At 59.3% G+C, this 25,591-nt stretch overlaps 2 protein-coding genes across 3 annotated transcripts in view; one reads left to right on the plus strand and one right to left on the minus strand.

The window, feature by feature from the left end:
- SLC22A23 (solute carrier family 22 member 23) overlaps nt 1-13,005 on the plus strand; it is a 132,127-nt gene extending 119,122 nt beyond the window's left edge. The window contains exons 8-11 of one of the 2 annotated variants that reach the window (XM_065913365.1): nt 1,401-1,433; nt 1,552-1,575; nt 2,551-2,674; nt 9,660-13,005. In XM_065913365.1, coding sequence (XP_065769437.1) covers nt 1,401-1,433; nt 1,552-1,575; nt 2,551-2,674; nt 9,660-10,017 — 539 coding nt within the window. In that variant the 3' untranslated portion in view covers nt 10,018-13,005. The remainder of the gene's footprint in view (nt 1-1,400; nt 1,434-1,551; nt 1,576-2,550; nt 2,675-9,659) is intronic. The other variant, XM_065913366.1, reaches the window with a different exon arrangement.
- Nucleotides 13,006-13,948: 943 nt separating this feature from the next.
- Nucleotides 13,949-18,648, minus strand: PSMG4 (proteasome assembly chaperone 4). The gene is made up of 3 exons (XM_065913369.1): nt 18,387-18,648; nt 16,734-16,809; nt 13,949-14,128 (listed from the first exon to the last, which is right to left on the minus strand). Exons 1-3 carry the CDS (start codon nt 18,558-18,560, stop codon nt 14,007-14,009), a joined length of 372 nt encoding a protein of 123 aa, XP_065769441.1. The 5' UTR covers nt 18,561-18,648; the 3' UTR covers nt 13,949-14,006.
- Nucleotides 18,649-25,591: the final 6,943 nt, after the last annotated feature.

Genomic DNA, 25,591 nt, shown 5'->3' on the forward strand with positions numbered 1-25,591 from the left:
TCCCCTCCTGCCCCTAGGGTATGTGGTCTCCTCCTCCCGCCCTGACCCTGAGCCTCCCCACTGCCCCTAGGGTGTGGGGTCTCTTCTCCCGCCCTGACCCCAGCCCTCCCAGGCACCGAGGCTTCTGCAGTCCTGGCAGCCATGACCCCCTGGTGGCCGCACGGCCCCTTTGTGATCCATCATCACCTGAGAAGGAAGGAAGGACTTTTCTCTCGTGTGACATCAAGGGAAAGATAAGCACTCAGTGACACCCTTGCCCTGGGACACTGCTTTTCAGTATGTGTTCCCGAGTTTATTAGCTGCTCTTGGGGCCAGAGAACTTCTCAGTAATCGTTAAACATCATTTAAAGAAAAGCTAGACCATCTGTGTAGCTCGTTCGGCTCTTAAGAGTCAAGCTCAGTTTGGCTCTTGTGAACTGAAGCTGCTCCCATGCCGGGACGAGGCTGAGTGTCTGATCAACCGGAGTGAGGCTGGAGCCGGGCACCCGAGCCCCCTCCACCCAGGACCATCCCCACGATGGCCTCGGGCGCCGCGGCAACCAGATGCCTCTGATGGCTGCCCCTCCCTCCCGAGGTGTCGGGAGTTAGGCCAGAGCTGCTGAGAAAGCCAAACGCCTCCTAGTATCCCAGGTCTGTGTGACGTCCAGGTGGGGACCGCGTGTCCAGAACAAAGGGAAGAGAAGGAAAAGACAGAGGACTTCCTCAGCCTTGTTGTGCAAACTGGATTCTAGAACAGCCAATGTTGGACTCAGTTTTCCGACTTGGGCAAGTTTGCATGCGTTCAGCATCTTGCCGGGAGACTGGTCTTGTTTTCAGCTGTGGCCACATGGGGTCCGTCCCCTGCTGGGGCCTCCTGAGTTGCCCTTGGGGGAGCCTTCCTCGGTGCCCCTGGGTTGGGGGGACGTGCAGGCAAGCGGCAGCCCAGGCTCACAGCTGCCACCTTGGTCCCTGAGCTGGGGTGCCCAGGGGACCAGGCTTCACGGGCACATGATGCCGTCTGGTCTAACCTGAGCCTGGTGCCCCAGCACAGGCTGCAGGGACCTGAGTGGCGTTGGACACAGTGAAAGTCACCCTTTGGCTTGAGGGGGTACAGGATGCTGTGTCTGGACCCCTCCTCTCAGAGCTGCACCCCCCTCAGGTTCCAGAGCCAGAGGGGCCCCAGACCTCCCTTCTGAACAGGAGGCACTCCATTTGGTGAAAGCCCACCCAGAGGCCCTGGGCTCTCCCGCTCTCTGGCCGCTGGCAGTGTCAACCGTGCTGCCCACGTGGGCCTGGCAGGCGGGCAGAGAGGCCGCCCCGCTGCCCCTGGACACACGAGGTCATAACAGCCGCCCTGACCTGCTCTCTTTCTCCCCTCTCTGCCCGCCTTCGTCCCCCTCCACTGCGGTTCCACGGCCCAGTGATCGGGAAATACAGCCAGCATCCAGACTCAGGTGAGCCCCGGTGCGTGCGGTGAGGCTGTCTTTTTATTGCACCGGAAGGGCGTTTTCAGAGCGACTCACAGACCTGTGGTTTCCCTTTCCTCTCTCTCCCCACCCCTTTCGCCCCAAGAGTTGCAGCTGAAGTTGGCCGTAGGTTGGACACCACGCGCATCCACTTGTCCTCTGTCCCTCCCGCCTCTAGAAAGCCTGGCTGCCCCCCTCCCGTTTGCGTCCGGCTTGCACGCTGCCCTCGCCCCTTCCCCTGGCAGCAGCCGGCAGCCTGGCCCGGCCCAGCCACGCCTGCTGGGATGCAGGGCCTCGGGGACGCGGCCCCGGAGCGTTGGAGGTCTGGCTGACCGCCGCCAGGGGAAGCCGCCCACCCCGCATGTAAACCCCGCAAGCCCGCCGCCCTGGCCGCGGGGACTGCTGGACCGCTTCCCCTGCACGCGACACGGCTGCGCGCACGCACGGGCCACGGCTGCGCGTCACTCGGACGCGCGCACGCACGAGCCACGGCTGCGCGTCACTCGGATGCGCGCACGCACGGGCCACGGCTGCACGTCACTCGGATGCGCGCGCGCACGAGCCCGGCCTACAGAGCCGAGCCCCCCGGGCTCCCGGCCAGCCTCGCGGGGAACGGGACACACCCCGCTTCCGACCCTCAGCAGCTTGCCTGCCGCCCCGCGCCTGCCGCCGCCTGGGTGTGAGGTCAGACCCCGAGCCACGGCCAAGATGCCTGACTCGGTCCGGCACGTTCCCTCCAGGCCCCCGTTCCTCTCTCGGGGTTATCGTGAGTTTTTGTTCCGCTAAATCAAGCTCGGGACTCCTGTCCCTCGTCTTGGTCAGGCCTGAGGCCAGGGAGCCCCCCAGCCTCCATCCCTGCCGGTCGCTCCCGTCCTCAGCTTCCGGCAGAGTCAGCCTGGGCCCCGCGCTCCAGACCCCCGGGGCCTCGGGGGAGCCTGCCGGGAGGGCTCTGACCTCCCACGCCTGGACTCGCTGCTCGTCTCCGGGTCTGCGCCTCACCCCGGGCAGAGGGGAGGAGGGGAGAGCGCCGTCAGCCCCCCCCCCCCCCCCCCCCCGCCCGCTTCCCCGCGCCCTCCAGCCCCTCACCGCCCCGGTTCTCCCCCAGGAATGAGCGACAACGTCAAGGACAAGTTCTCCGTCACCTTCTCCATCGTGGGCATGTTCGCCTCCCACGCGGTGGGGAGCCTCAGCGTGTTCTTCTGTGCAGAGATCACCCCCACGGTCATCAGGTGCGTGCGGGCCGTCCACGGGGCGGGAGGGGGTCTTCCAAGGACACTGGGGTTCGGGTGGGCGCTGCCTGGCAAAGCTTCTGGTGAATGAGCGCCAGCTCTAGCCCGGGCCTCTGGACAAGGTGTGGGCTGCGCTGGGCGTCCGCTTGGGATGGACCGCTGTTCCACCCTGACCCCCAGGGATGCCCGAATCAGGGGAGAACTGAGCCCTGGGTCCCGTCCAGGCAGCTGGAGGGATGGGGAACAGAGGGATTTGGGGGTACAAGCCACACAAGAGGCCCTGGTAAAGGAGGGGTGTCAGGGGGGTCCCTGGATATATGCCTGTGCTTCAGCCCCACCAAACGCTGCCCACTCTCCTAGGAGGATTCAGTGACAAGTCGGTCTCAGAAAGTAGAGTAGAAAGGGCCTTGGTCTTCTGCTGGCTGAGAAGCCAGTGTCTCCAGTCCAAAAAAGAGCCTCAGAGAGAGAAAGCCCAGCCAGTTACGTCACTGATTTGTCTGACAAACACTTGTTGGGAACCACCCCACCCCCGTGTGCCTGCCCGGCAGAGGCCGAGTACAAAGACCAAGTGGCGGCCTGTTTTCTGCAACGGCGGGGGGACCTGCCCTGTTGGGGGGCGGGGGGCGCGTGCACAGGCTCTGGTGCTGAGGTTGTGGCGACACGGAAGGGTGTCCTGCTGGCACGGATGTCATAGGGTTCAGTGAAGCGGTGACTTTCGGTCGAGCTCCTGAACTTGGTGTGTGAATGTCATTAACTTGCTAAACACGTGCTTTGTTAATTGAGTGTGTGGCAGTTATTTGGCCGTGAGATAGAGCCCAAGCCACCAGCACGCAACACCCTGCCAGCCTCCCTTTCCCACGTGAGAGACACATGCGGCCAGTCCCGTTCAAGGCAGGGTGCCCAGGACGGACCGTCTTGCCCCTGGGCTCTGGGCGGAGGCAGGCAGGTCCGCGGGACTGCCTGATTTCTGATTCCTCCTTCTGATTTCTGATTCCTCCTTCTGATTTCTGATTCCTCCTTCTGGGTTCTCACACGCGTGCCAAGCCTGAAGGCTGCCCCATCCTGGAATACGATGCCAGGAGCTTATTTCAGGCGGGACTCCGCAGAGTACCCAGGCAGACAGCAACCCTCGGCGTCTCTCTGCGGGTTAAACGCCCTCCCTTCACAAAAGCACCCCACAGGAGGGCTCCTTCAGAGGGCAGGAATCATGGTCAGACCTCTGTGTGGTTGTCTCTCCAGGGCGGGCCACCCTTCACCCTGGCGGTCCGCAGACTGCATTCATCATGGTTAGGTTCTGCTGAACAAGCTGAACTGATGGAAACGCAGTCATCCTTTTCCTCGGAAGCAGACCTGGCAAGATTATTGGGGATGGAAATTCAGCGAATGTTCTCGGGATCAGCTTGTCAGGATGACAAAAGTAGACAGAATACTTGACCTGGGCGATGTGTTTGTAGTTGCAGAGGAAGGAGGTGAGGTCGGGGGTCTCCCAGTGAGGACGCTTCCCGCGGGACACCCTGCACCCCGGCCCTTCCTGGCGTGTCCCCTCGGGGGCAGTCCCAGAGCCGCTGGGGGGAAATGGGCTTCCTGCCCCTCCCATCTCACAGGTGAAGCCCGGAGCAGCCGGGAGGGGCCGCTCGGGCCTGCAAGCTCCATGTTTGCTAATACAGAGTGAGCCTTCTGTTCAGCACTGTTAGGAACACACCCTCTGAACCAGCACAGCTGCGAAGGTCAGGGGCCGACTATCCAGAGGCGGCCAGAAGGCTCCAGGGCGCCGGCCGTGGCGTCCGCGGGTGACGGGTGTGCTCCCAGGGCCTCCAGGTGCAGCAGGCACTTCCCTTGGGCTTCGGCAGGACTGGGGGATCTGGCTGCTGAAGAGCCGGCGGTGGCTTTGGTATGACAGGCCCCGTGCCACTGCAAGCTGCAGGCAGGCGCCCTCACAGACTGGACGGGGAGGAGGCAGGCGCTGGGGGAGGGACGAGCCACTTCAGCTCCCAACTTCCTGGCTGCTTGTGCGCCAGGGCCTGGCTGCGGGGCTTTGCTTTTCTTTATGGACAGTCGAGGCACAATGTAAGTTTCAGGTGTGCCGCGGTGATTGAGTGTTTGAGGGTTACTATGTGTTAACTGAAAGGTAAATTATAAAGTACTGGCTCTATTCCCCATGCTGCAGTGTACATCCTTGTGGCATATTTTACACCGGCTGGTTTGTACCTCTTACCCCCACCCTATCGTGCCCCCCGATTCTCCCCCCACTGGGAGCCACTAACTAGTCTGTTTCCTGTATCTGATTCTGCTTCCTTTCTGCTACATTCCCTAGTTTCTTGTACTTTTTAGATTACACTTACAAGTGATACCGTACAGGATTTGTCTTTCTCTGACTTACTTCTCTTAGCATGACACCCTCCAAATCTATCCTCGTTGCAAATGGCACAGCCTTGCTCTTTTTCATGGCTGACGTTCCATCTCATGTACACACCGTGTCTTTTTGATCTGTCCGTGGACACTTGGGATGCTTCCATGTTTTGGCTGCTGTAAATAATGCCGCTCTGAACGCTGAGGAGCATGTCTGGTCTTGGTGTTTTGGGTTTCCCTTGGACCCAGAAGTGGAATCTGGATCATGTGGTAGTCCCAGTGCTGGTTTGCTGAGAAGCCTCCATCGTGGTCTCCGTGGTGGCTGCAGCACTTCCCACCAGCAGGGCACAAAGGTTCGCTTCTCCACGTCCTCATTGGCGTGGGGGTGGGGGGGAGGTTATGTTCTTTTCGATGATGGCCATTTTGGCAGGGGTGAGGAGGTACCTCGCTGTGGTTCTGATCTGCTTTTCCTGATGACCAGTGATGCGGAGCATGTTTTCCCATGCCTCTCGGCCATCTGCACTTCTTTGGAAAAATGCGTATTCGGTTCTGCCAATGTTTCAATCGGGGTCTTCTGTTTTTGACGTTGAGTTATATCAGCTGTTTGTGTATTTTGGATCTTAACTGCTTATTGGTCATACCACTTGCAAATACTGTCTCCTATTCAGTAGGTTGGCTTTTCATTTTGTTGACGGTTTCCTTTACTGTGCAAAACCTTTAACTTCAGACCGTTTAATTAGGTCCCGTCTATTTTTGCTTGTGTTTCCTTCACCTGAGGTGAGCAGCGTCACCTGCCGACACCTCCTCACAGGCTCCCGGGGGCGACGGTGCCTGCCTCCCCCCTCCCCCTCCCCCAGCACCTTCCTCTCTCCGACTGGCTCCTCCTGGCCCCACTCCCGCCGGGTGGAACCCGCCTGCGTCACTGCTCCAGGCGGCCCTCACGTGCGGGCACCAGGGAGGGGCAAAGACGGCCTGCACGTTTGAGACACGCAGGGCGGCCACTTACGTTGTATATAAATGTCTACAGCACAGGCTCCCCTGGGAAGTGACCCAAGACTCAGGCCTTTTGCCGAAAGTGGAGGGAGCTCACCTCTGCCCCGAGAGAGACTCATCCTGACGGTCCATCCTGATGGCCCGTCTGCAGGGATGGGTGGGGACAGAGAGCACGCGGAGGGTCTGATCCCAGGGACATGGTGTTATCAGTGATGCCTACCTGAGTGTTTCTGGCAGTGATATGCAGAGACTGGCAGAAATATTTGTTCATCTCTGACTTCACAGAAAAGCAGTAAAAATAAGTAACACAACAGAGGAATCGAAAAACAGGAGGCTTGTTTTCTGTGTTCAAGATGCTGGGTTCATGTCTTTAAAAGGATAATTTGAAGATTCTTTTGTTTTTTCCTTTTCTTTTTTTTCCCCCAAAAATCCCAGAAAACTTAATTCAAGCTTGCTACTTGTAAGAAACCTGCCTGCATGCCAACCTTTTTATCGTTAAAGTAATTTAGGTGTTATTACTAGTAAAAAAAAATAAGGGCCCTTTGGCGCAGATGGTAAAGAATCTGCCTGCAATGCAGGAGACCTGGGTTTGATCCCTGGGTCAGGAAGATTCCCCTGGAGAAGGGAAGGGCTGCCCACTCCAGTATTCTTGCTTGGAGACGTCCATGGACAAAGGAGCCTGGTGGGCTGCGGTCCTTGGGGTCGTAGAGTCAGACACGACTGAGGGACTAACACATCACCATCACATCATCACTAGTAAAACAGATATCCAGTGCATGTTAAACCTTTGTGCTCCTGAAGCTGGAGGAGGCAACCTGCCCTGGGTCCTCCCTTCTCTGTAAATCTACTGCTTAAACATGAGCAGGTGCTGCCCTCTCCTGACAAGCTAGAGAAAAGCAGAAAATGTACAAAGTCAGCATTCTGGGGTGGTGGGGGCAGGGTAGAGCCTCAGAACCAACTACATAATCATCCCATTCTCTGAACTGAGATTTCTGAAACACAAGAGCCAAAACTGGAATATCAGATTCTGCCACAGCTGTTCCTGATCTTACTAATTCCAAGGGATCCTTAATAGGAAATCAACAGAAAACAGCTTTTGTGGGGAAAAATATGTAAAGACATATTGCATAGTACATATGCATGCACACATGTATTGCATTTTATATGTATGCATTTGTAGACACAGAGGCACTTTTTAAAAACCAGTCCAAAGTTCTACTGTAAATCAAATACATTTCATTTGATAGACCTCCCAGGTGGCGCTAGTGGTAAAGAACCCACCTGCCAGTGGAAGCTCAGGTGATAAAAGAATCCACCTGCAATGTGGGAGACCTGGCTTCAGTCCCTGGTTTGGGAAGATCCCCTTGGAGAAGGGACAGTCTACCCACTCCAGTATTCTGGCCTGGAGAATCCCATGGAGAGAGGAGCCTGGCGGGCTACAGTCCATAGGGTTGCAGAGTCAGACACAACTGAAGCGACTTAGCACGCACAGTAACCTAATACCTTACCATGTCAAGTTCACCTGGACTCTGAGGGGAGCCCAGCTCCTTGACCAGGACCCCCTTGGGGGCTGTGCACCCACCTCCCTCGGCACCACCCAGACTCAGGCGGGAAGGTCACCCAAGTGGTCTTGGAGAAAATGACGGCTCACTGGTATCAAAAGCCTGAGAACAAGCGCTTCAGCCCCAGCACCCTACACGCCCCCTGCAGCGCCCTGCGGCTTCCTGGAATGAGCAGACTCATGAGGACCAAACGGTTGTTTCAGGTTCTCGTTTATCCAGCTTCAGGTGGCCCAGTCACACCGCTCTCTGCAGGGTCGTCATATTCACTCTGCTGCGTTCACTCGGCCAGTGGCCCTCCTGCCGAGGACCAGGGTGATCTGATCTGCAGCGTCCCAATGGTTACGAAGCAGGGTGTCTGCCGTGGACGTTCCAGAAGAGAATGCTTGACTGTCTTTTCCCCACTGCACATTCTTGCCTCCTCTGTCACAGGTTAACTGACTATAAGTATGTGGGTTTCTTTCTGGGCTTTCTATTCTGTTACGTTGGTCTGCGTGTCACTTTCTGTGCCAGCAGCATGCTGTTTTGATCACTGTAGCTTTGTAGTGTCGTCTGGAGTCAGGGAGCTTGATTCCTGCAGCTCCGTTCTTCTTTTCAAGATTGTTTTGGCTATTACAGGTCTTCTGTGTTTCCATAAATTTCTAAAATGTTTGTTGTAGTTCTATGAAAAACGTCATGGGTATTCTGATAAGGACGGCACTCAATCTGTAGATTGCCTTGTGTGATGGTGACTTTAAGAACATTGATTCTCCCAATCCAAAAACAGTGTACATTCCTATTTGTTTTTGTCATCTTCTGTTTCTTTCATCAGCATCATAGCTTTCAGAATACAAGTCTTTTACCTCCTTAGGTAGGTTTATTCCTACGTATTTTATTCTCTTTGATGTGATGGTAAATGAGATTGTTTCCTTAATTTCTCTTACTGATAGTTTGTTGTTAGTGTACAGAAATGCAACAGACTTGTTTACTAATTTCTTATCTTGCAGTTTTACCGAATACACTGATGAGCTCCAGCGGTTTTCTGGTGGCATCTTTAGGATTTTCTATATATAGTATCACGTCATCTGCAAACAGTGACAGTTTTACTTCTTTCCAATTTGGATTCTTCTTCTCTGATTGCTGTGGCTAGGATTTTTATTCAAAACCACATTGAGTAAAAATGGTGAACGTGCGCACCTTGTTCTTGTTCCTGATCGCAGAGGAGATGCTTTTAGCTTCTCACCATCGAGTATGTCAGCTCTGGGTCTGTGACCATGCTGGTGCTCAGCCGCTAAGTCATGTCCGAGTCTCTTTGACCCCATGGACTGTGGTCCCCCAGGCTCCTCTCTCCATGGGATTTCCCAGGTGAGAACACTGGAGTGGGCTGCCGTCTTCTCCTCCAGGGGCTTTTCCCTGGAGGGGAATCAAACCTGCGTCTCCTGCACTGACAGGCAGATTCTTTACCACTGGGCAGCCTGGGTTTGTCATATATGGCCTTTATTGTGTTGTGGTGTGTTTCTTCCTGGTGCAGGGCCCCCAAGCTGGGGAGCCTGACTTGGGACTCAGAACTCACTTCTGCAGGAGATCCTCTGGAATATATTCTCTAGCGTGTGGGTCAGTGGTCTGGTGGGAGTCATGAGACTTTATATTGTGCTTCTGGTCCTCCTACCCATCTTGTCATGGTTCCTTCTTTACGTCTTTAGTTGTGGATCTATTTGGCACCAATGGTTATTCCACAGACAGCTGTGATTCTGGTGGGCCCTTGCAGGGAGGCGAGCTCAGGGCCTTTATGCTCCACTGTCTTGGCAGCTCTCCTCTTGATGTGTTTTTAATGCCTTCATTAATCCGCGGCCACCCTCCTCTCTTCTAAGCGGAAAGCAAGCCTCGGGACAACAGCGTAATCTAGTAATACTTGGTTTCTCAACACTGTCTGTCATGTAGGGCAGGTGAGGCTGGTTTTCCCCCTTACCGTTGTGGTTATTATAGAGTCACCTTTGAAAGTGAAGGAAGGAAGAAGCCTGGGCTGACGCGGGGAACGCCGGCCTGGCCGGGGCAGGGGTGGAGCCCGGCCCCGGCCCCGCCCGCTGACCCGTGCGCCCTCGCAGGTGCGGCGGGCTGGGGCTGGTGCTGGCCAGCGCGGGCTTCGGCATGCTGACGGCGCCCATCATCGAGCTGCACAACCAGAAGGGCTACTTCCTGCACCACGTCATCTTCGCCTGCTGTACGCTCATCTGCATCATCTGCCTCCTGCTGCTGCCCGAGAGCCGGGGCCAGAGTCTGCCCGAGAGCATCCCCGACGGCGAGCACTACACGCGCCAGCCGCTCCTGCCGCCCCGGCGGGGCGAGCAGCCCCTGCTGCCCACCCACGCGGAGCTCAAGGACTACTCGGGGCTGCACGACGCGGCCGCCGCGGGCGACGGGCTGCCCGACGGGGCCACGGCCAATGGCGGGCGGCCCATGTAGCCGGGCGCGGCTGCGGGAGACCCCACTCCGCGGAGGCTGGGGACCCCGGGGGGGCGGGGACCCTGCAAAGCTCTCGAGGAGTGCACGCGTCTGAGGGAGCGGACCTAGCAGACAACCCTTCGGAGACTTTCTTTTCTGCCATGAAATGTTTGTATTTATTTTGGTCATTTTTACAAGAAGCACTTTATTCCCTTCCCCACCGAGCCCCCTCCTCGGGAAGGACACGCCGCCGGACCCGACCGCGCAGCCCGGCTCCCGGGGTCCCCCGCCCCGAGCGTTCCCAGGGCTGCGCTCTGCTCAGACTGAGATGTGAATGGTTGGGGTTTTGCTGGAGTCTCTGTGATGGTTTGTACAGGTCTTTTCTGTAAGGGAAGAGCTTCCGCTCTGTTAGGGAAAAGCAGCTCACAATATCATTAAAACCAGCTTCGTCTCTCCTTCGAGATCATCCTTTTATACTTGATCCGGAAGCTCCTTCGGGGGAAAAGCGTCACCACTTCACTGGAAGTTATAAATGATGAGTGGCGGCCTCGCCACGGTCTTCCAGCGCAGGTCTGCCCGCTGCGCTCCCCAGCAGCCAGCGCCTCGCGTCCACGACGAGTCAGTGCTGTCGCCCCTGTCCTGGGTGTCGCCGCCTCCCGGTTCAGCTCCCGCAGGAAAGGCCCTGCCCGCCCCGCCTCGCAGTCAGCGTTTTTGCAGCACGACTTCACTACCGGCTCCTTCCTGAACTAAACCCAAGGGAAACATGACCGCGGCAGCGCTCCGGGAGGGACGGGCACTCTCGCAGGCGTGGCCCAGGTAGGCCGTGTCCTGAGCACACACCGCGCGGAAATCACCAGCCTGGAGGCCCCGGGGAGCCTGCGAGGGACCGGCCTTGCCCGGGGCGGGGCCTGACCGCAGCCTCCTCGGAGGGCATCGAGGCGAGCGAGAGAAGCAATAACACACCCGAGCTCGCCCCGCCCCGCCGTCGCGTTCCTCGACCCGTCCTCCCGCCACGTTCTCCTGTCTGTCCTCCCGCCTGTCCGGGTCAGGCCTTCGGTTCCCGTCTGCGGCTGTTTCAGAGGCAGCACGGGGGAGGCCAAGAAGCTACCCTCGCCGGCCAGGCGGGCCCCGTCCTGTCGCAGCACCGGCACCCGTCAGGGGGGCAGCCTGGGCTCTCTCTGGAAGGCCCGGCCCCGGCTCTGGGGCACGTCTTTGCGGTGGGCTCTTCTTCCAGGGACGGCGTGGCCCCGAGTCTGTGTGAACCAGCAAGGCGACCTCCCGCCCCCAGCCGAGCCCCCAAAGCTGGCCAACCTGGGAGGAGCCGCGGGCTCCGGAGAACTTTGTGGGGAAGCGAGCGAACTCGCAGGCCTGTGACCCAGCTCCTCCCGGCTCTCCGGCTCTCAAGTCACTTCTGTTCTGTTTCCACGGGCGGGTCACCCTCACCTTAACCTCCAGCCTGTCTGCCAAACCAGGAGGTGCCTCAGCCCTTCTCACGTGCTGGGCGCGGGCCCCCCGGTCCAGGACAGGCCTGCAGTGTGGGGGCCGGGGCAGCAGGCAGGGTCCCCGGGCCCCACCTGCGACCCCAGACCAGCCCACTCACCGACCCCAGGCGCTGCGTGGCCTCCCGCTGGCGGTGTAGACCTCTAGGGAACGCGTGAAGCCGCAGGGTGTGGCCTGCACCTCCAGGCAGACTGTGCGTCCTAGGTGACCGCGGTGGACGCCGGTCCTGTGGGGTCAGCACTGTCCCGTCATGGTAGGCCTGGCTCCTGGACTAGACGAGACGCTGGCCGAGGCCGGGCTCCTGCGGGCATGAGCAGCACTGCCCGGCAGCCCGGGCTCACGGCTTCCGTGAGCAATGACTCAGAAGTGAGGCCAAAGCAGAAAGCCTCCCGCAGGCCAAGCCCACAAGCCCCCGCCTGCTTGGCCAGGCCCCGGTCACGCATGGACCCCCGGCCCGTGTCCTCCACGCTCAGCAGGGAGACGCTGCTCAGGCACCTGACTGCTCGCCTGGGGGGAGCAGCGCCACCCTGCACCCCCTGTCCCGACCCCAGGGAGCCGGGATCCCCCTTCCAACAAGTCAGGCACACAAGCGACCCTTCTACTTTCTGTTCTTTTCCAGAAACCAGTAACAACTCACCTAATATCCCTCATATTAGCACCCGAAACAGTAAAACGGTTTAAATATCTCATTTTCTAAGAGCATAATCACTGGCGACTAGGGGGAAGGGGCTGGTGAGCTGGTCTGACCACAGAACAGCAAGAATGAGGCCTCGAAGAATAAGTACTGCCCCTGGTACCACCTCCTAGAGCCAAACGGGGGGGCCGACGGGCCACAAGACCGTGGGGACCCTGGCCAGGACGCAGCCCCTGGGCCAGGGGGACGCAGCGCGCCAGCCTCACTGAGGGGCCCTCCCTGCCCCGTGGCCACAACTCGGAAGCTTCCAGACGGGACCCCTGGAGTGCCTGCTGGCGGCACAGAGCTGCGCCCAGCCCTGACCCGGCCTTCCGTGCCGCCTGCATGCCGTCACGGCTGTTGTACCCTGGGGGAGATGTGTGTGTAAATGTACAGAAATAAAGACGTTGCCCCATTAACAAACCTCCTCTGGAATGTCTTCCCTACCTCATCCGATGGGAGCCCCTGCAGGGCATTTCACAACCACTGGCTACAAGGAATAAACTGTGCGTTCAGGTCTCACTGTGTCCCTGCTTCAGCCCGCGAGACCCCAGCCCCCGCCCTGCCCCAGGCCGGGGGGCTCCTGGCCAGCAGGTCCTCGTCTTCCGGGCGGGCGGAGGCAGGGTGGGGTGACCGCCCACCGCCTGCTCAGCACCGCTCAGACCGCTGAGGAGGGGCAGCAGGCTTCCGAGCTCGCCCGCTCACGTGTGGCCGTCCTGCTGACCTCAGCCAGGGCCTGGAGCCTCCAGGGAGGGAACATTCTCACACTGTGACTGTCGGAAGACTGAGTGCCCAGGGCTCTCTTTAATGTAGTGTTTTTTTAACAAGAAAGCAATATTTCTTTAATAAAGTATTTATACCAAACTCTCCTCTCCATAGCCCTGATTTTGTTACCTATTCCTCCCTCCTAGAGAGGTGCCCTCCGTACCTCCAAGCCGTGATGGGCTGGGGCTCACAGGTTAGCGGCTTAGCCCAGGACCCAGTTCCCGGAAGGGCCTTTCATCCCGGCCGAGCGTCCCAGCCCAGCTGCAGGCACCGGCCCAACGTGACACCTGCCACCTCGTGAAACGCGCTCCAGGGTCCCGAACCACTGCCTCCCGGGACAAAAGGGGCCCGTGTGGACCCCAAGCGTCAGAGAGTCCTGTCCCCGCCTTGGCTGTGCTGAGAAGCACATGGGGCGCTCTCCAGCCACACAAAGCAGGGGCCGCCCGACTCTGGGGAGGAAGCTGTAAAAACTCCCCAGGGATGCAACCGGAAGCCAAGTGAAGAGCCGCTGACCCAGGAACGCTGGCTTCCGGAAAGCAGCACGTGTCCCAGAGAGACTGACGCCACCGCGAGCGGCAAGAAAAGGCTGAGGGTTAAGACGCGGGCAGGAGGGGCCTGGGGCGTGGAGGAGAGGGGAGATGGAAGGAAAGACAGGGTGGCGGGAAGCATGGGAAGGGGCTGACGCTGGGATCCGTTCAGCGAAGCAGGTGAACCCGGGACCCAGTTCCTAGGGGCACCGGCATCCAGGGTTTGCAGAGCGTTTCTGGTAATAACCCAGCCCGGGGAAACGGTTCCCACCTCCCAGGTGAGGAGACAGGGCCCGACGGAGCAAGACCTCAGGGATGGAGCTGACAGGACGGCCTGACAGTCGTGGCCCACGCCCTCTCGGGGACTGGGGCAGCCTCCCCATCCTCACACGTCCTGCTGGACCCCTCCTCCCGGGACCCTACCCTGGCGACTGGAGGGAGGAGACTGGCCCTTTAAGAACAAACGTGAACACATAAACCTGCTGCAGCGGTGGGTGGGATCCAGTCCGTTTATTCAAGCGTCCCCTGTGCCTGAGTCTCTCCGGCTAGAACTTCTCCGGAAAGGCCTGCATCTCCTCCTTGATCCGGTTTTCTACCAGCAACTCGAAGCTGCTGCTGGTGTTTGGAAGGTTATAGCTGACGAAGACCTGTTTGCTGGTCTTCCTGGCTGGAAGAGAGAGACCGCAGGGACGCGTGTGACCCCACGCCTGCCCACAGCGGAGAAAGGCCTGGAAAAGGCAGGTTTTTTGAGAGCGAAGAAAGCTGTGACTCCGAAGACATCACAGGCAGCTGCTGCAAAGCAGACCAGTCGCTGGACCCGCCGCTCATCCAGAAGAGCAGTTCTGAGAGCCACGGCACCAGGACCAGTGAGGTGCACCCCCAGACCCCCCAAGTCTGTTCACAGATCCCAGTGTCTGTGACCCCCTGCTCTACACACAGGGCTGGCTGGTTGCTGCGCTTCTTCAAACCACAGATTTAAAGTATTAAGGTCCTCCAGTACCACCCTCTCCCCCAACCCCACCACCCTCCTCCCAGAGGAGCTGACACTCCTACATGAATGTATGTGCAGGTGCACGCACACGAGGTATGGTTTTCAACTGCATGCTGAATACACGACTGAGCCCCTTTCTACAGAACCGCCTGGGGCTGGCAGGAGCGGCTGCACGCCGGCACCTGAGGCAGGACAGGTCCTGAGGACACTCGGGTGGTCCAGCCCCCGCCCCGGTCCCGCCCCCCAGGGGCAGGGACAAAGCGCTCCTCCCTGCAGGCCACAGAGACCGGCGAGTCCCACCGTCAGAGGCAAAGAGTAGGCGGCGGGGGAAGCTGGGCCCCTCGCATCACAGCGGCTCCGTGTTCAGTGGCAAAGTCCCCGACCCCAGGGGCCGCTGACCCCCATCCCTCCACGAGCCAAGACCCGAGCCCACCTGCTCGTCCGCCCAGCAGCCCCTCTGCCCTCCAGAGCCGCACGGAGCAAGGGGTCCCCGTCCACAGGAAGCCCCCAGGGCGCTCAGCTCTCCCACACCAGACGGTCTCGCGACACCTGTCTCTTCAGCACCGTCCAGACAACCAACAACAGTTAATAACACAACTTCCACTGCAGAGTCCAGACCCAGGTCCAGAGGATGATGCAGCAGGGCGTCACAGGCCGGCCCTCCGCGATCTCAGCAGCCATGTGACCCGCCCCAGGGGGCGGGGGGCAGTGCTGGCATCTCACCACGCGTGCCCGACCCTGATGGGTGGTGGCCGACAGCCACCAGGTTTGCAGACATGGGCAGGTGGGAGCCTCCATCACATCTGACCTCAGTTACAGGGGATGTCTGTGTTCTGTTTCATATTACGTTGTTTGTAAACTGATGTAAACCAAGTGAAAGAAAAATCCTAATTTTAAAAAGCCCGAACATTTACACAAAATGCAAAAAGAAATAAAAAGAACCCCGGTTTTTGCTTACAGACTGCTTCCAGGCCTCGCCCCGAGGACACTAGGAGCCAGCCTCCCTTCAATGAAGAGCCAGCTCATTCGTTGTCCTCAAACGAGCTCCCGCCACCTCCTCTCCCAGACTCTGTCCACACTCGGGGACCCCCCCAGTCCCAGCTCCACACACCAGCAGGCTCCCGCCCTCCTCCCCCAGGCCCGTCACATGGGGTCTGCCTGCTGGGATGAGGCGGTTACCCTGAAACGCAGGCAAACACACAGTGAAACAAAAGGGCGTCAGGCTTCCAACCTATTTCCACTAAAAACCACCAACTCTAGCAAAGGCAGAGAAGGAATGGCGGCACCTGGGAACCTAGGTGAAAAAAGCTGAACAGGAAGACTTTCTCTCTTTCTTGCTGCTTTTCTGTAGAATCAAAATTGCTTCCTAATAAAAGATTACCAAGCTAACTTACCACTCAGATTCCTGTAACTTCAGGCTAAAGCACAAGTGTGGTGGACGCTCCTGAGACGTGGCCGCCGGCCCTGTGGTCTCCACCCTGTCTGGTGCAGCCTGTGGGCCCCGTGACACCCCCACCCCAGAAAGCTGGCGGTGCCCGGAATCCGTGTGACTGTGGGTCGTCCCAGAGTGACCACCACAGACATGCCCACTCCCCAGGGACCAGGCTGACAGAACTGTGAACACAACCACAGAGAGCGCCTCAAAACCACGGCAGGGGCCCCACCACCGCACCCCAGCCAGGACACCAGGCTCCGCACACGGCCGGGACACTCAGGCCAGACGGGGGCGAGGCTGCTCTGCCCATCGAGGTGCCCAGGCACCAGGGACCACTGGGCAGTCACACACGCCAGCCACAGGCATCCTCACCTGGACCGGTGAGGCATCTGCGGGACGGGTGCTCGGGGCGCAGTGGAGGCTGCAGCCCCCAACCTCGGCCCCTGCTTGACACCCCCCTCCACACCACCCTCAGGCCAGGCCATCTCCCTTCCAGCTCTGAGCAGCATCACGTGCAGTGAAGGGCAGGCCCGGGATGCTACCTGGAGCCGCTGCCACTGGGCACCGTGGGCGTTACTCACCCTCGCCTCCCAAGAGGACGAGGAGCAAAATCACCTGTCACTCATGGGCTTGGAGGCAGCCAAGGCCATTGGAGCCCGTGGGGAGCAGGCCCCCAGAGAGGGTGCTGGTACCACCTCCTGAGACCAGTGCGCAAGGCCTGGGCTTCCTGCAGCGACCAGGGGGTTCACCTCCCAGACGGAGACCCTCCCTCCTACACTGACTCACCTCCCCGCTTCCCTGAACAGCACCACCCGGGTGCTCCGGCAGCTGAGCTGCGGAACCTACCTAAGCGCTGGGCGAGGCCGGTGGACATGGTGTCAGACGCGTCCCCGAGGAGGGCAGTGGACAGGGGGATGGAGTCCTGCAAGGAAAACAGAGAGCGGTACTGGTTCTTCTGCAAGGTCCAGCCTCCTGGATCACCTGGGCACCCAGGGTCCCACAGTGCCCCTTCTGGTCGCAGGCCAGCCTCCCCTGCAGTGGGCCTGTGTCGCCCAGTTCGGCAGCCTCTCCCAGGAGCAGACAGACCTGCCCCGTGAAAGGCTGGAGCAGCCCAGAGGGGCAAGTGGGTGCAAAGTCAGAGGGGCGGGGGCACCCCAGCCGTTACAGGGCCTGGAGGTCCATGCAGGCTCTGAACTCTGGAGGGTCTGAGTGCAGGGATGACAAGGCTGATGCTGTCAGCACCAGGCTGAGCCACGTCCTCCAAGAGGAATGTCCAGGTCCTAGCCTCCTGACCCCAGCACCTGCGAAGGTGACTTTATTTGGAAACAGGGTCTCTGCAGATGTAGTTGAGACATAAGCAAAGTGAGGCGGACCCTTCCGCTAACAGGACTGGTGTTTTGGGAAGAAGGGGACAGACTGAGATGCACAGAGGAGGCGACACTGGAGCAGGACTAGGGTGACGAGGCTGCCAGACAAGGGGCCCCGAGGTGTCAGCAGCACCGCAAGCCCGGAGACGGGAGGAAGCAGCCCGTGGATGCCTCAATTCCGCCCTCTCTGCTGTTCTCAGCCCCCCAGTCTGCGGCCCTTGGATACAGCGGCTCTGACACACCCCATAGGTGGCAAAGCGGACCTCGGCCTGGGGAGCGATGGTGCGGGGCCCAGGTGACAGGTGAGGGAGGTGAGAAGTGGCTGGATTCCGCGGGAGGGGCGGCCCTGGAGGTGCGGCCGGGTCTGGATAGCCCAATAGGACACCAATTACACCCCCGATGGGACTGGAGAGCCAAAGAGCGGGAGACAGGTCCGTGAGGGAAACGTAAACAAACGCGGTCAGCGAGGAACCGGGAGGAAAAAGGCGGGGACACGCCACCCCCGGCCCAGGGAGGGTGAGAGCGGACAGCAGAGGTCCCGCGGGGACCCCGACACTCCAACCAGAGACCGGGCGGGGGGTACCAGCCGTGCGGCGGACAGAGACCCCCGGGTGGGCGGCGCAGCCCCGAGCAGACCCGGCCCGCCCCCTCCCCTCCCCGCCCCCTCCGGGACCCCAGCGCCCCGCCCCCCTCCTCATCCCCTCCCTCCCCCATCCCCCCTCCCCTCCCCCGCCCCTCCGGGACCCCAGCGCCCCACCCCCCTCCTCATCGCCTCCCTCCCTCCCCCGTCCCCTCCCCCGCCCCTCCGGGACCCCAGCGCCCCGCCCCCCTCCTCATCCCCTCCTCCCCCTCCCCTCCCCCGCCCCTCCGGGACCCCAGCGCCCCGCCCCCCTCCTCATCCCCTCCTCCCTCCCCCCTCCCCTCCCTCCCCCCTCCCCCCTCCCCTCCCTCCCCCATCCCCCCTCCCCTCCCTCCCCCATCCCCCCTCCCCTCCCCGCCCCTCCGGGACCCCAGCGCCCCGCTCCCCTCCTCATCGCCTCCCTCCCCCCTCCCCTCCCCCGCCCCTCCGGGACCCCAGCGCCCCGCCCCCCTCCTCATCCCCTCCTCCCCCTCCCCGCCCCCGCCCACTCACGTAGCGCGTGCACATGGCCACGGCGAGGTTGCGCAGGTGCGGCGTGGCCCCCACCCAGAGGAAGAGCGAGTCCGTCAGCCGCATCACGTGGAAGTGAACGAGCTGCTCCCACAGCCTCGCGCTGAAGTTGTGCAGGGACACGTCCCCGCCCGCGGCGGCCTCCGGCCGCTCCATCCGCCCGGAGCGCGTCCGCGCCCGTCAGCCCGCCGCCGCTACCAGCCGCGAGCAGGAAAGCGCCGAGAGGCCGAGCGGGCGGGGCCTTCCGGGGGGCGGGGCCTGAGTGGGAAGTTGAGGGGCGGGGCCCGGAGGGGCGGGGCGGGGCCCGGAGGGGGCGGGCCCTGGGGCGGGCCTTTCGGGGAAGGCGGAGCCTAGGTGGGACGTTGAGGGGCGGGGCCCGGAGGGGGCGGGGCGGGGCGGTGTCTCCATTGGGCGAAGTGTAGACTCGCAGGAGCACCTTCCCGGGTGTAGACGCGTGGTCCCGCGCTGTTTAGTCGGTGCCACAGCGCTCAGCGCGGCCGCCTGTGTCCCGCGAGCGGGGTTACACTTTCTAAAGCCCTCCTGCTGCCAGCAGCCCCGTACCTGCTGGAGGCCCGTGAGAATGGCAGTGATGTCGGGGGCTCTCAGAAGAGCTGCGTGGGTTGAGTTAGGGGCGTGGGCTGGCGCGCCTTTGGTCCAAGACCCCAGAGCTGGTCTCTGTACAAGCGTGGGCCTCGGCTAACGGTTCAGCCCCTGAGACTCAGTCTCCCCGTCTGCCGCTCCGAGACGGGGGCCGCTGTCAGCCCTGCTGGGGAGCTTGACTTGAGTCACTCTGGGACCTTCAGAGGTGGCACGGGGACCCTGCAGTGTGTTGAGAGTGTCTTTGTACTAAAAGCACACAGCGCCCACTCTTGTCAGATTCTGTTGCAACTATCTGGGGTTTAAGGACAGAGCTATCAGTTCTGCCTTTTAAATCTCTAATAGGTCTAAATTAAACTGACAGTTAAGAAGGTAAGTATTGTGAATAAGTTTGCTCAGTTCGCTAATTAATGATTCAATTTATAATTTTCAGGTCAATATTATAATAGATTAACAGCTTTATTAAGAAATAAACTACAGTAACTGCACTGGTCAAAGTATACAGACTGAAGCTGTGACACGTGTAACTCATAAAATCATCACCACAGTCAAGAGGGTACATGTCCATCACCCCCAGAGACTTCCTCAAGCGCCGGGGAACCCTTCCTCCCTCCCCACCCCAGGCACTGTGCTGCACTCAGTCACAGAGTAGTTTGCATTTCTCGAGTTTCATGTAAATGGAAAGTACAGTGTGTACAAGTTTTTGTCTGCCTTTTCTCTCCTCCCAGTTATATTGAGATTCACGCAGGTTGTTGCATGAGTCAGTTGTTCCTTCCTTTGTGTTGATGATCACGGCTCCGCTGGCTGGACACATCGCTGTGTGTTTAGCCCTCACGCAGTGGTGTCCACTGGGGCGGTTTTCAGTTTGGGGATATTGCAGTCAAGCTGCTGCAAACACGTGTGAATGCCTAAGTCTCTGTGTGAACATGTGCTTTCATTTCCTGTAGTTAAAGACCTGGAGCAGAGTGGTGGTACCATGTGTAAATTCTTAAGAACCTGACAAGCTGTTTCCACAGTGACTGTACCACTGCATGCTCCCAGTCTTTTTCATTTAGCCATCCTAAGGAGTATCTCAATGTGATTTTAATTGGCATTTCCTTAATTATTAATGAACTTGAATTTGCACTCTACATCATACACAAAGTGAAGTCAAAATGGTTCAGAGACGTAAGTGGGAACCCTAAAACTGTCAAACTTGCAGAAGACAGAGGAGAAAGTCTGTGGCCTTTAATCAGACCAAGATTTCACAACAAAATACCAAGTGTGATCCATGGAAAAATAAATCAATAAACTGGACTGACACAGCAGGTGATGTCACCCACACATTAACTCCTAATACCCTCTTAATGCCTAGTCCCCTTAGAAGACAAACGCCATTTTCAAATCAAGAGTTTCTCTCTGAAGAATCCTGAAGAGCTGTCTGGGAACCTAAGGCAACTAGCTAACTCTCTGTTGCCCACCTCCTCCCCAGCCCCGCCCCAGCACAGGTGGGAGACTGCTCTTCTCTGCTCCTCCCACTGGGCTCAGATAACCAACATGTGGGAAGTCACATGACCCAGCAGGCAAGGCTTACAACCTCTAGCCACCCCATCGGCAGCTGCCCCTCAACACACTGCCCTGCGGCCCCCAGGATTGCACCCTCTCATTTACCTTGAGGACTCTTCCCCTCAAGCCCTAACCCCACTAAGCCCAAGTTCAGCAGATGACCCAGCTTCTGCACTTAGAAAGAAAATCGAGGTTGTCAGGCTCAATTTCCCCAACACCTTGTCTCTCTACTCAAACCCATTCCTTCGTGTGGCCTCATTCTTACCTCCTTCTCCCCCCTCATTAAGCAGAGATGCCCCCTCCCTATGTCCGAGGTTGATCTCTCCCCCGGTGCTCTGACCCTGTCCTCCTCCATGTCCTCAGGAACCCACCCCATCTACCCTGCCAGCTCTGCAGACGCTGTGGTGGCCTCTGAGATGTTCTGCCCAGACTCCCTTCAAGAAAGGACTGGCTGTCCCAGCTGCTGGAACTGCCCGGCGCAGACAGCCTGCCGCTGTGCCTCCTTCGGGGTCTGCACCCCCTCCCCAGGCAGCCCACACCCAGTGACTGACAGAAGCAGCTGCGGAAAGGCCAGGCCATTTCAGCCCAGCGCAGAACAACTGAGGGGGCCGTTTTCATTCCTGAGCGATGCTCGGCTGACACTGAGCTCCACAAGGAGGCCCGCCCCTGGCCCCACGGTCTGCCCTGTGCACCCCTGCCCGCCCTGCCTTCCCTGCAGGAGAAACCCGGTCCGGAGGTTTGCCCCGACTCTGCCCACAGGAGAGGTGGGGAGCCTCTCCTGGCCTGCCTTTTTACCTCGCACAGAGCAATCGTTGGCGCAATGGCCTTTTTCCTGCCCACCTTCCTTCTCGGGAAGCTCCTCGGGGTAGCTCCGGGGCCCCTCACCTTGGGGCGCTGCACGTCAGAGGCACAGGGAAGATGGGCTGAGTGGTGGGGGAGTGAGGGAGCTGGAGGAATAGACGGGGACTTCCTGGGGCTGCAGGCTCCGGCCTGGCTCAGCTCTCACTAGCGCTGTATCCCTGCACTGGGCCTCTGTTACCTTAGCTGGAAATGAGAAGACAGGCTTAGGTCATCTGCAAGGCGCCTTCCAGGGCTAGAACCCTGTGAAGATCAGATAAGCATGCAGACGGGTAACGGGATCCTTCCACTCCAGGACAGACAGGAGCCTGTAATTCCGCAGGGGGCCGCGGGGTGGCAGGTGGGAAGGGGGCGGGCTCCGTGCGGAGCCGCCTTGGCTTTGCAGAGTGAAGAGAGGGCCTGGATCCTACCCTCAACTCAGGGTCAGCCTTTTCTCTAAACTGTGCAGTTTTAGAACACTCAGGTGAAAGAGCAGGTCCGGGTTCCCAGGCTGCAAAGGCAGCAGTAGGAGGCTTCAGGAGAGATCAACCTCCCAGCTGTGGGCTTGAAGAGGGCACGGCCCATGTTTCAGCTCATCCCTCTCCTCTCTCTGCCACCTGTCTGGGTTGTGAGCCTCCGTCTGGTGTGAATTTCATTAGGAACCAAGAACTACAGGCTTTAGATGATGGAAAAGAGAACCGCCCACGGGGAGGACACCTATCAGCTTCCTCCCAGGTGAGGAAAGGTGAGTCCCAGGTTCGAGATGGGCCCCACCTGGAGATGCAGCTGCCCCCCAGGCACGTGTGCGGCGTGCTCAGGGCACAGTCAGTGAGTCACGAGAACGTCCAGGACGTCTGCAGCATCACCAGAGTTTCTCACAAGATCCTTGGGCCTTTAATCCAAAGTCAAACCCAAACTCTGCTATATGCCCTGGTTGGTCAGGTGGTATCGGGTTAGTAATAGACCAGGTTACATGATGGTAATGTTTTAACCCTGCAAAGGCAGTGCTGTGAGGGAACCAACTCTTGCCTTCAGCTCATTATGTATTTCTAGCTTGGACAGGGGGGTAGGAGGTGGGGCGGTGGGGGTACTGGGCTCCAGGTGCCACCTCGGGTCACAGCTGCAGTGCTGGGTCCACCTTTCACTGCCCCGACCCAGAAGTGATGCATCACACCCTCTTATAGCCCATTCGCCGCAGATAGCCACTCGTAACTGTGACTGGGCGTGGAGGGGTTCCAGGATGGGGGGCAGATGGGAGTGTTGGATGAGCACCACTGTTCCTTCCGCCACAACAGAACGGCACGATTTACCAAGAGTGACCACAACCGGCGTCGTCCAGATTTTCCAGGGCCCTGGGTCAGGAGGCATGGCCCAAATGGTTAAACCATTCGTTTTCTAACCCAAAGAGTATTCGATAATCCATGCCCTGCCCCAGATCTGTCCCACACCCCCCCCAACCCAACCTGAGAAACCTTCTCCAATTGAAGCATTACATCCACTTCTATCCTGGGATCAAGTCCACTCCCTCACTCACGGGCCCCGTCTCATGTCCAGGGCAGCGCCCAGCAGTCGTACCCCTCTCCTGCATCTTTGATCCACTCCTCCCTACTAGCCTACTCCTGTCGGCATACAGACGCATCTTTAAACAAATCTGTTTCCCCATTGACTCTGAGCAGCCCCCACGACGTGTCTGCCGTCCCTCACTCTTTCCTTCCTGAACTCACTCCATTCGGCTGCCTGACCGCGCCTGAGTGGGTCCCACCGACACCAGCAAAGACCTCAGGAGTCAAGAGCCGTAGCCTGATACAGCCTCTCCCCTCCTACGGCTGCCGCGGCTTCCAGAATATCTCCTCCTTCCCACCCCTTCTCAGGGTCCCCCCAGGTTCTGGGTCATGGTGGTCCCAGGCTCCCCAGCTCCAGGGCCCACTTGCTCCCCGAGCTGCTCTCCCTTCCAGGTGACCCCACGCCACAGCCCACACTGACCTCCCCCTAATCTGTGTCTCTGGACGCAGCCTCCTTCCTGAGCTTCCACCCTATAAGGTCAGCTACCCACCAAGCATTTCCATCCGAACGTGCCTAGAAACCTCTCATTTTCCAGGGGTCCCCCGGCAAGCCGGCCCCTCCAGTCTCCCAGTTCAGAACGTGGCCCCTGATTCTTAGACGTTCAGACATCTCCCTGCTGCCTCCGCCCATCGCCCCCATCTGGCTGCAGACACTAACCTAAATGGCTCCCCCACCCCACGGCCTCCACCCTCATCTCAGCCCCTGGCCAGATATCTATTCTCAGAGTAGCAGAGTGAGTCCTTTAAGCAGCTCTCATCTTCCCTCATTTTTAAAATAAGAGGATTAGATGCTCCAACTAAAATTACCTAATGTGAGGAGTCTGTTTTCAGGGAAGACTTCTAAAATGTCCATCTTCCTTGGGGCTATCAGAGCTATTCCTAATTTTTTTTTAATTTCCCATCAGTCCTTGTGTGTATGTGTGTGTTAGTTGCTCAGTCATGCCCAAGTCTTTTTGAACCCCATGGACAGTAGCCCTCCAGGCTCCTCTGTCCATGGGATTCTCCAGGCAAGAATACCGAGATGGGTTGCTATTTCCTTCAGGGATCTTCCCAACCCAGGGACTGAACCCGAGTCTCCTGCATTGCAGGCAGACTCTGCCACCTGAGCCACCAGGAAGCCCCCATCAGTCCTGGAAGCCCCCAAAGGCTAGTGTTCCCAGGGCACGCAACTCTCCCCTGCTCCGCACGCCAGCTCCCCCACTCTCTCTCCACAAGTGCAGACAAAATATTTTTGCTGGCACCAACTGTCCCGGAGCGTTCCTTAGCACTGGCACAAGAGAAAAGCCCTGCCCAGGTTCTGACGTCATCAGGCTCTGGCTTGAAAGGAAAACAAGATGCTAGGGTCCTAGGGTGCTCCAGAGGAAGACAAGCCTTCGAGTGGGCAGAAGCAAGCTGAGCCGTCCCTGTTACCACGGAAAGAACCATCCACCGCGAGATTTTTCTGTAACTGCTTTTAAAATGTTTGTTCAGTTTCTTTACCAATTACACTTCACCCCAGCCCCACCCTTCGCAGAGGTTAACCTGCTCAGCCTCTGCTGCAGACCGCCGCCCCCTCACTTCACCTCCACCCCCCAGCAGGAGACCCAGTTCCACCCTTGCATGGAGCAGGCCTTGCCCCTGCCTCTGGTCGAGCCATGAGTGATGAATAGAAAGGTTCCCCCAGTCTGGCTGGCCAGGGGAGCAGCCACATGCGTGCGCACCCACAGCCCCGGGGCAGGGTGGACACAAGCCCAGGACTCAGGGGAGCAAAGCCGGAAACGGCGTTCCAACTCGGGCAATGGCCAGGTGTCCTCACCCTGCCGACCCCTGCAGCTCCTAGGACTCACTGAGCTCTGGGCGGGAGGATGGCGTCTGCCCCCGCAGGCAGGGACCAGCCGAGAATTAACAACGGGGGCAGGACGGGGCCACATGGGAGAGACCCTCACAAGGATCCTGTGAGGTGGCTGTTATGGAGTTTTCAAACAAGGAAATGAAGAAGGAGGGACAAGGGACCCCGAAGACCCTTGGTCACTACGGGCAGGGCTGGGCCTCTACCTCCACAATGGGGCCTCTTCTCCCATCATCAGGGAGGGGGCGCTGAAGGCCAGCCAGGGAGCCAGGATGCAGGGGGTGGGGGGGTGGAGGGTGCAGAGCCTGTTCCACATGGCATCCCTCCTCAGCCTCCATGCTGGACATCTGCCATGGCCCTGAAGGTGGGCCGTGACTCGGGCCGGGTCACCAAAGCCAGTGGGACATCTATTCGTCCTCATCCCAGACCTCAGAATTTCCCACAATCCCCCGTTTTTAACCTTTCGGTGATGTTGCTCTCAATGCGATTGTTTTGTGACTCAGCACTTTCAGATGAGCAAACACACCTGGAGGGGGACCCACTTCAGGGACGGGGTGGGGACACGTGGCCGTCGTGGGTGTGTCGCTGCTGGGGAGGGCCCCCCTGAAGGCGCTGGGGCGCACGTGGGGTGGCTGACACGAGGAGACGCGGGAGGAAGCGGAGACACAGGCGCCGGTTGAGGCTGGAGGAGCCGGGGTGGCTTTGTCAGAATCCTGGCAGCCCTCGGAGCCGAGGACCACCCCCCAGGAGCGGACAAGGAGGACGGGGAACAAAAGCTGCTTCTCCTGCACGCTGTGCGGCTCCTGGGGGAGGGTCAC

This window comes from Muntiacus reevesi, chromosome 20 (genome assembly GCF_963930625.1).
Source record: "Muntiacus reevesi chromosome 20, mMunRee1.1, whole genome shotgun sequence".
Classification (NCBI taxonomy): Eukaryota; Metazoa; Chordata; class Mammalia; order Artiodactyla; family Cervidae; genus Muntiacus; species Muntiacus reevesi.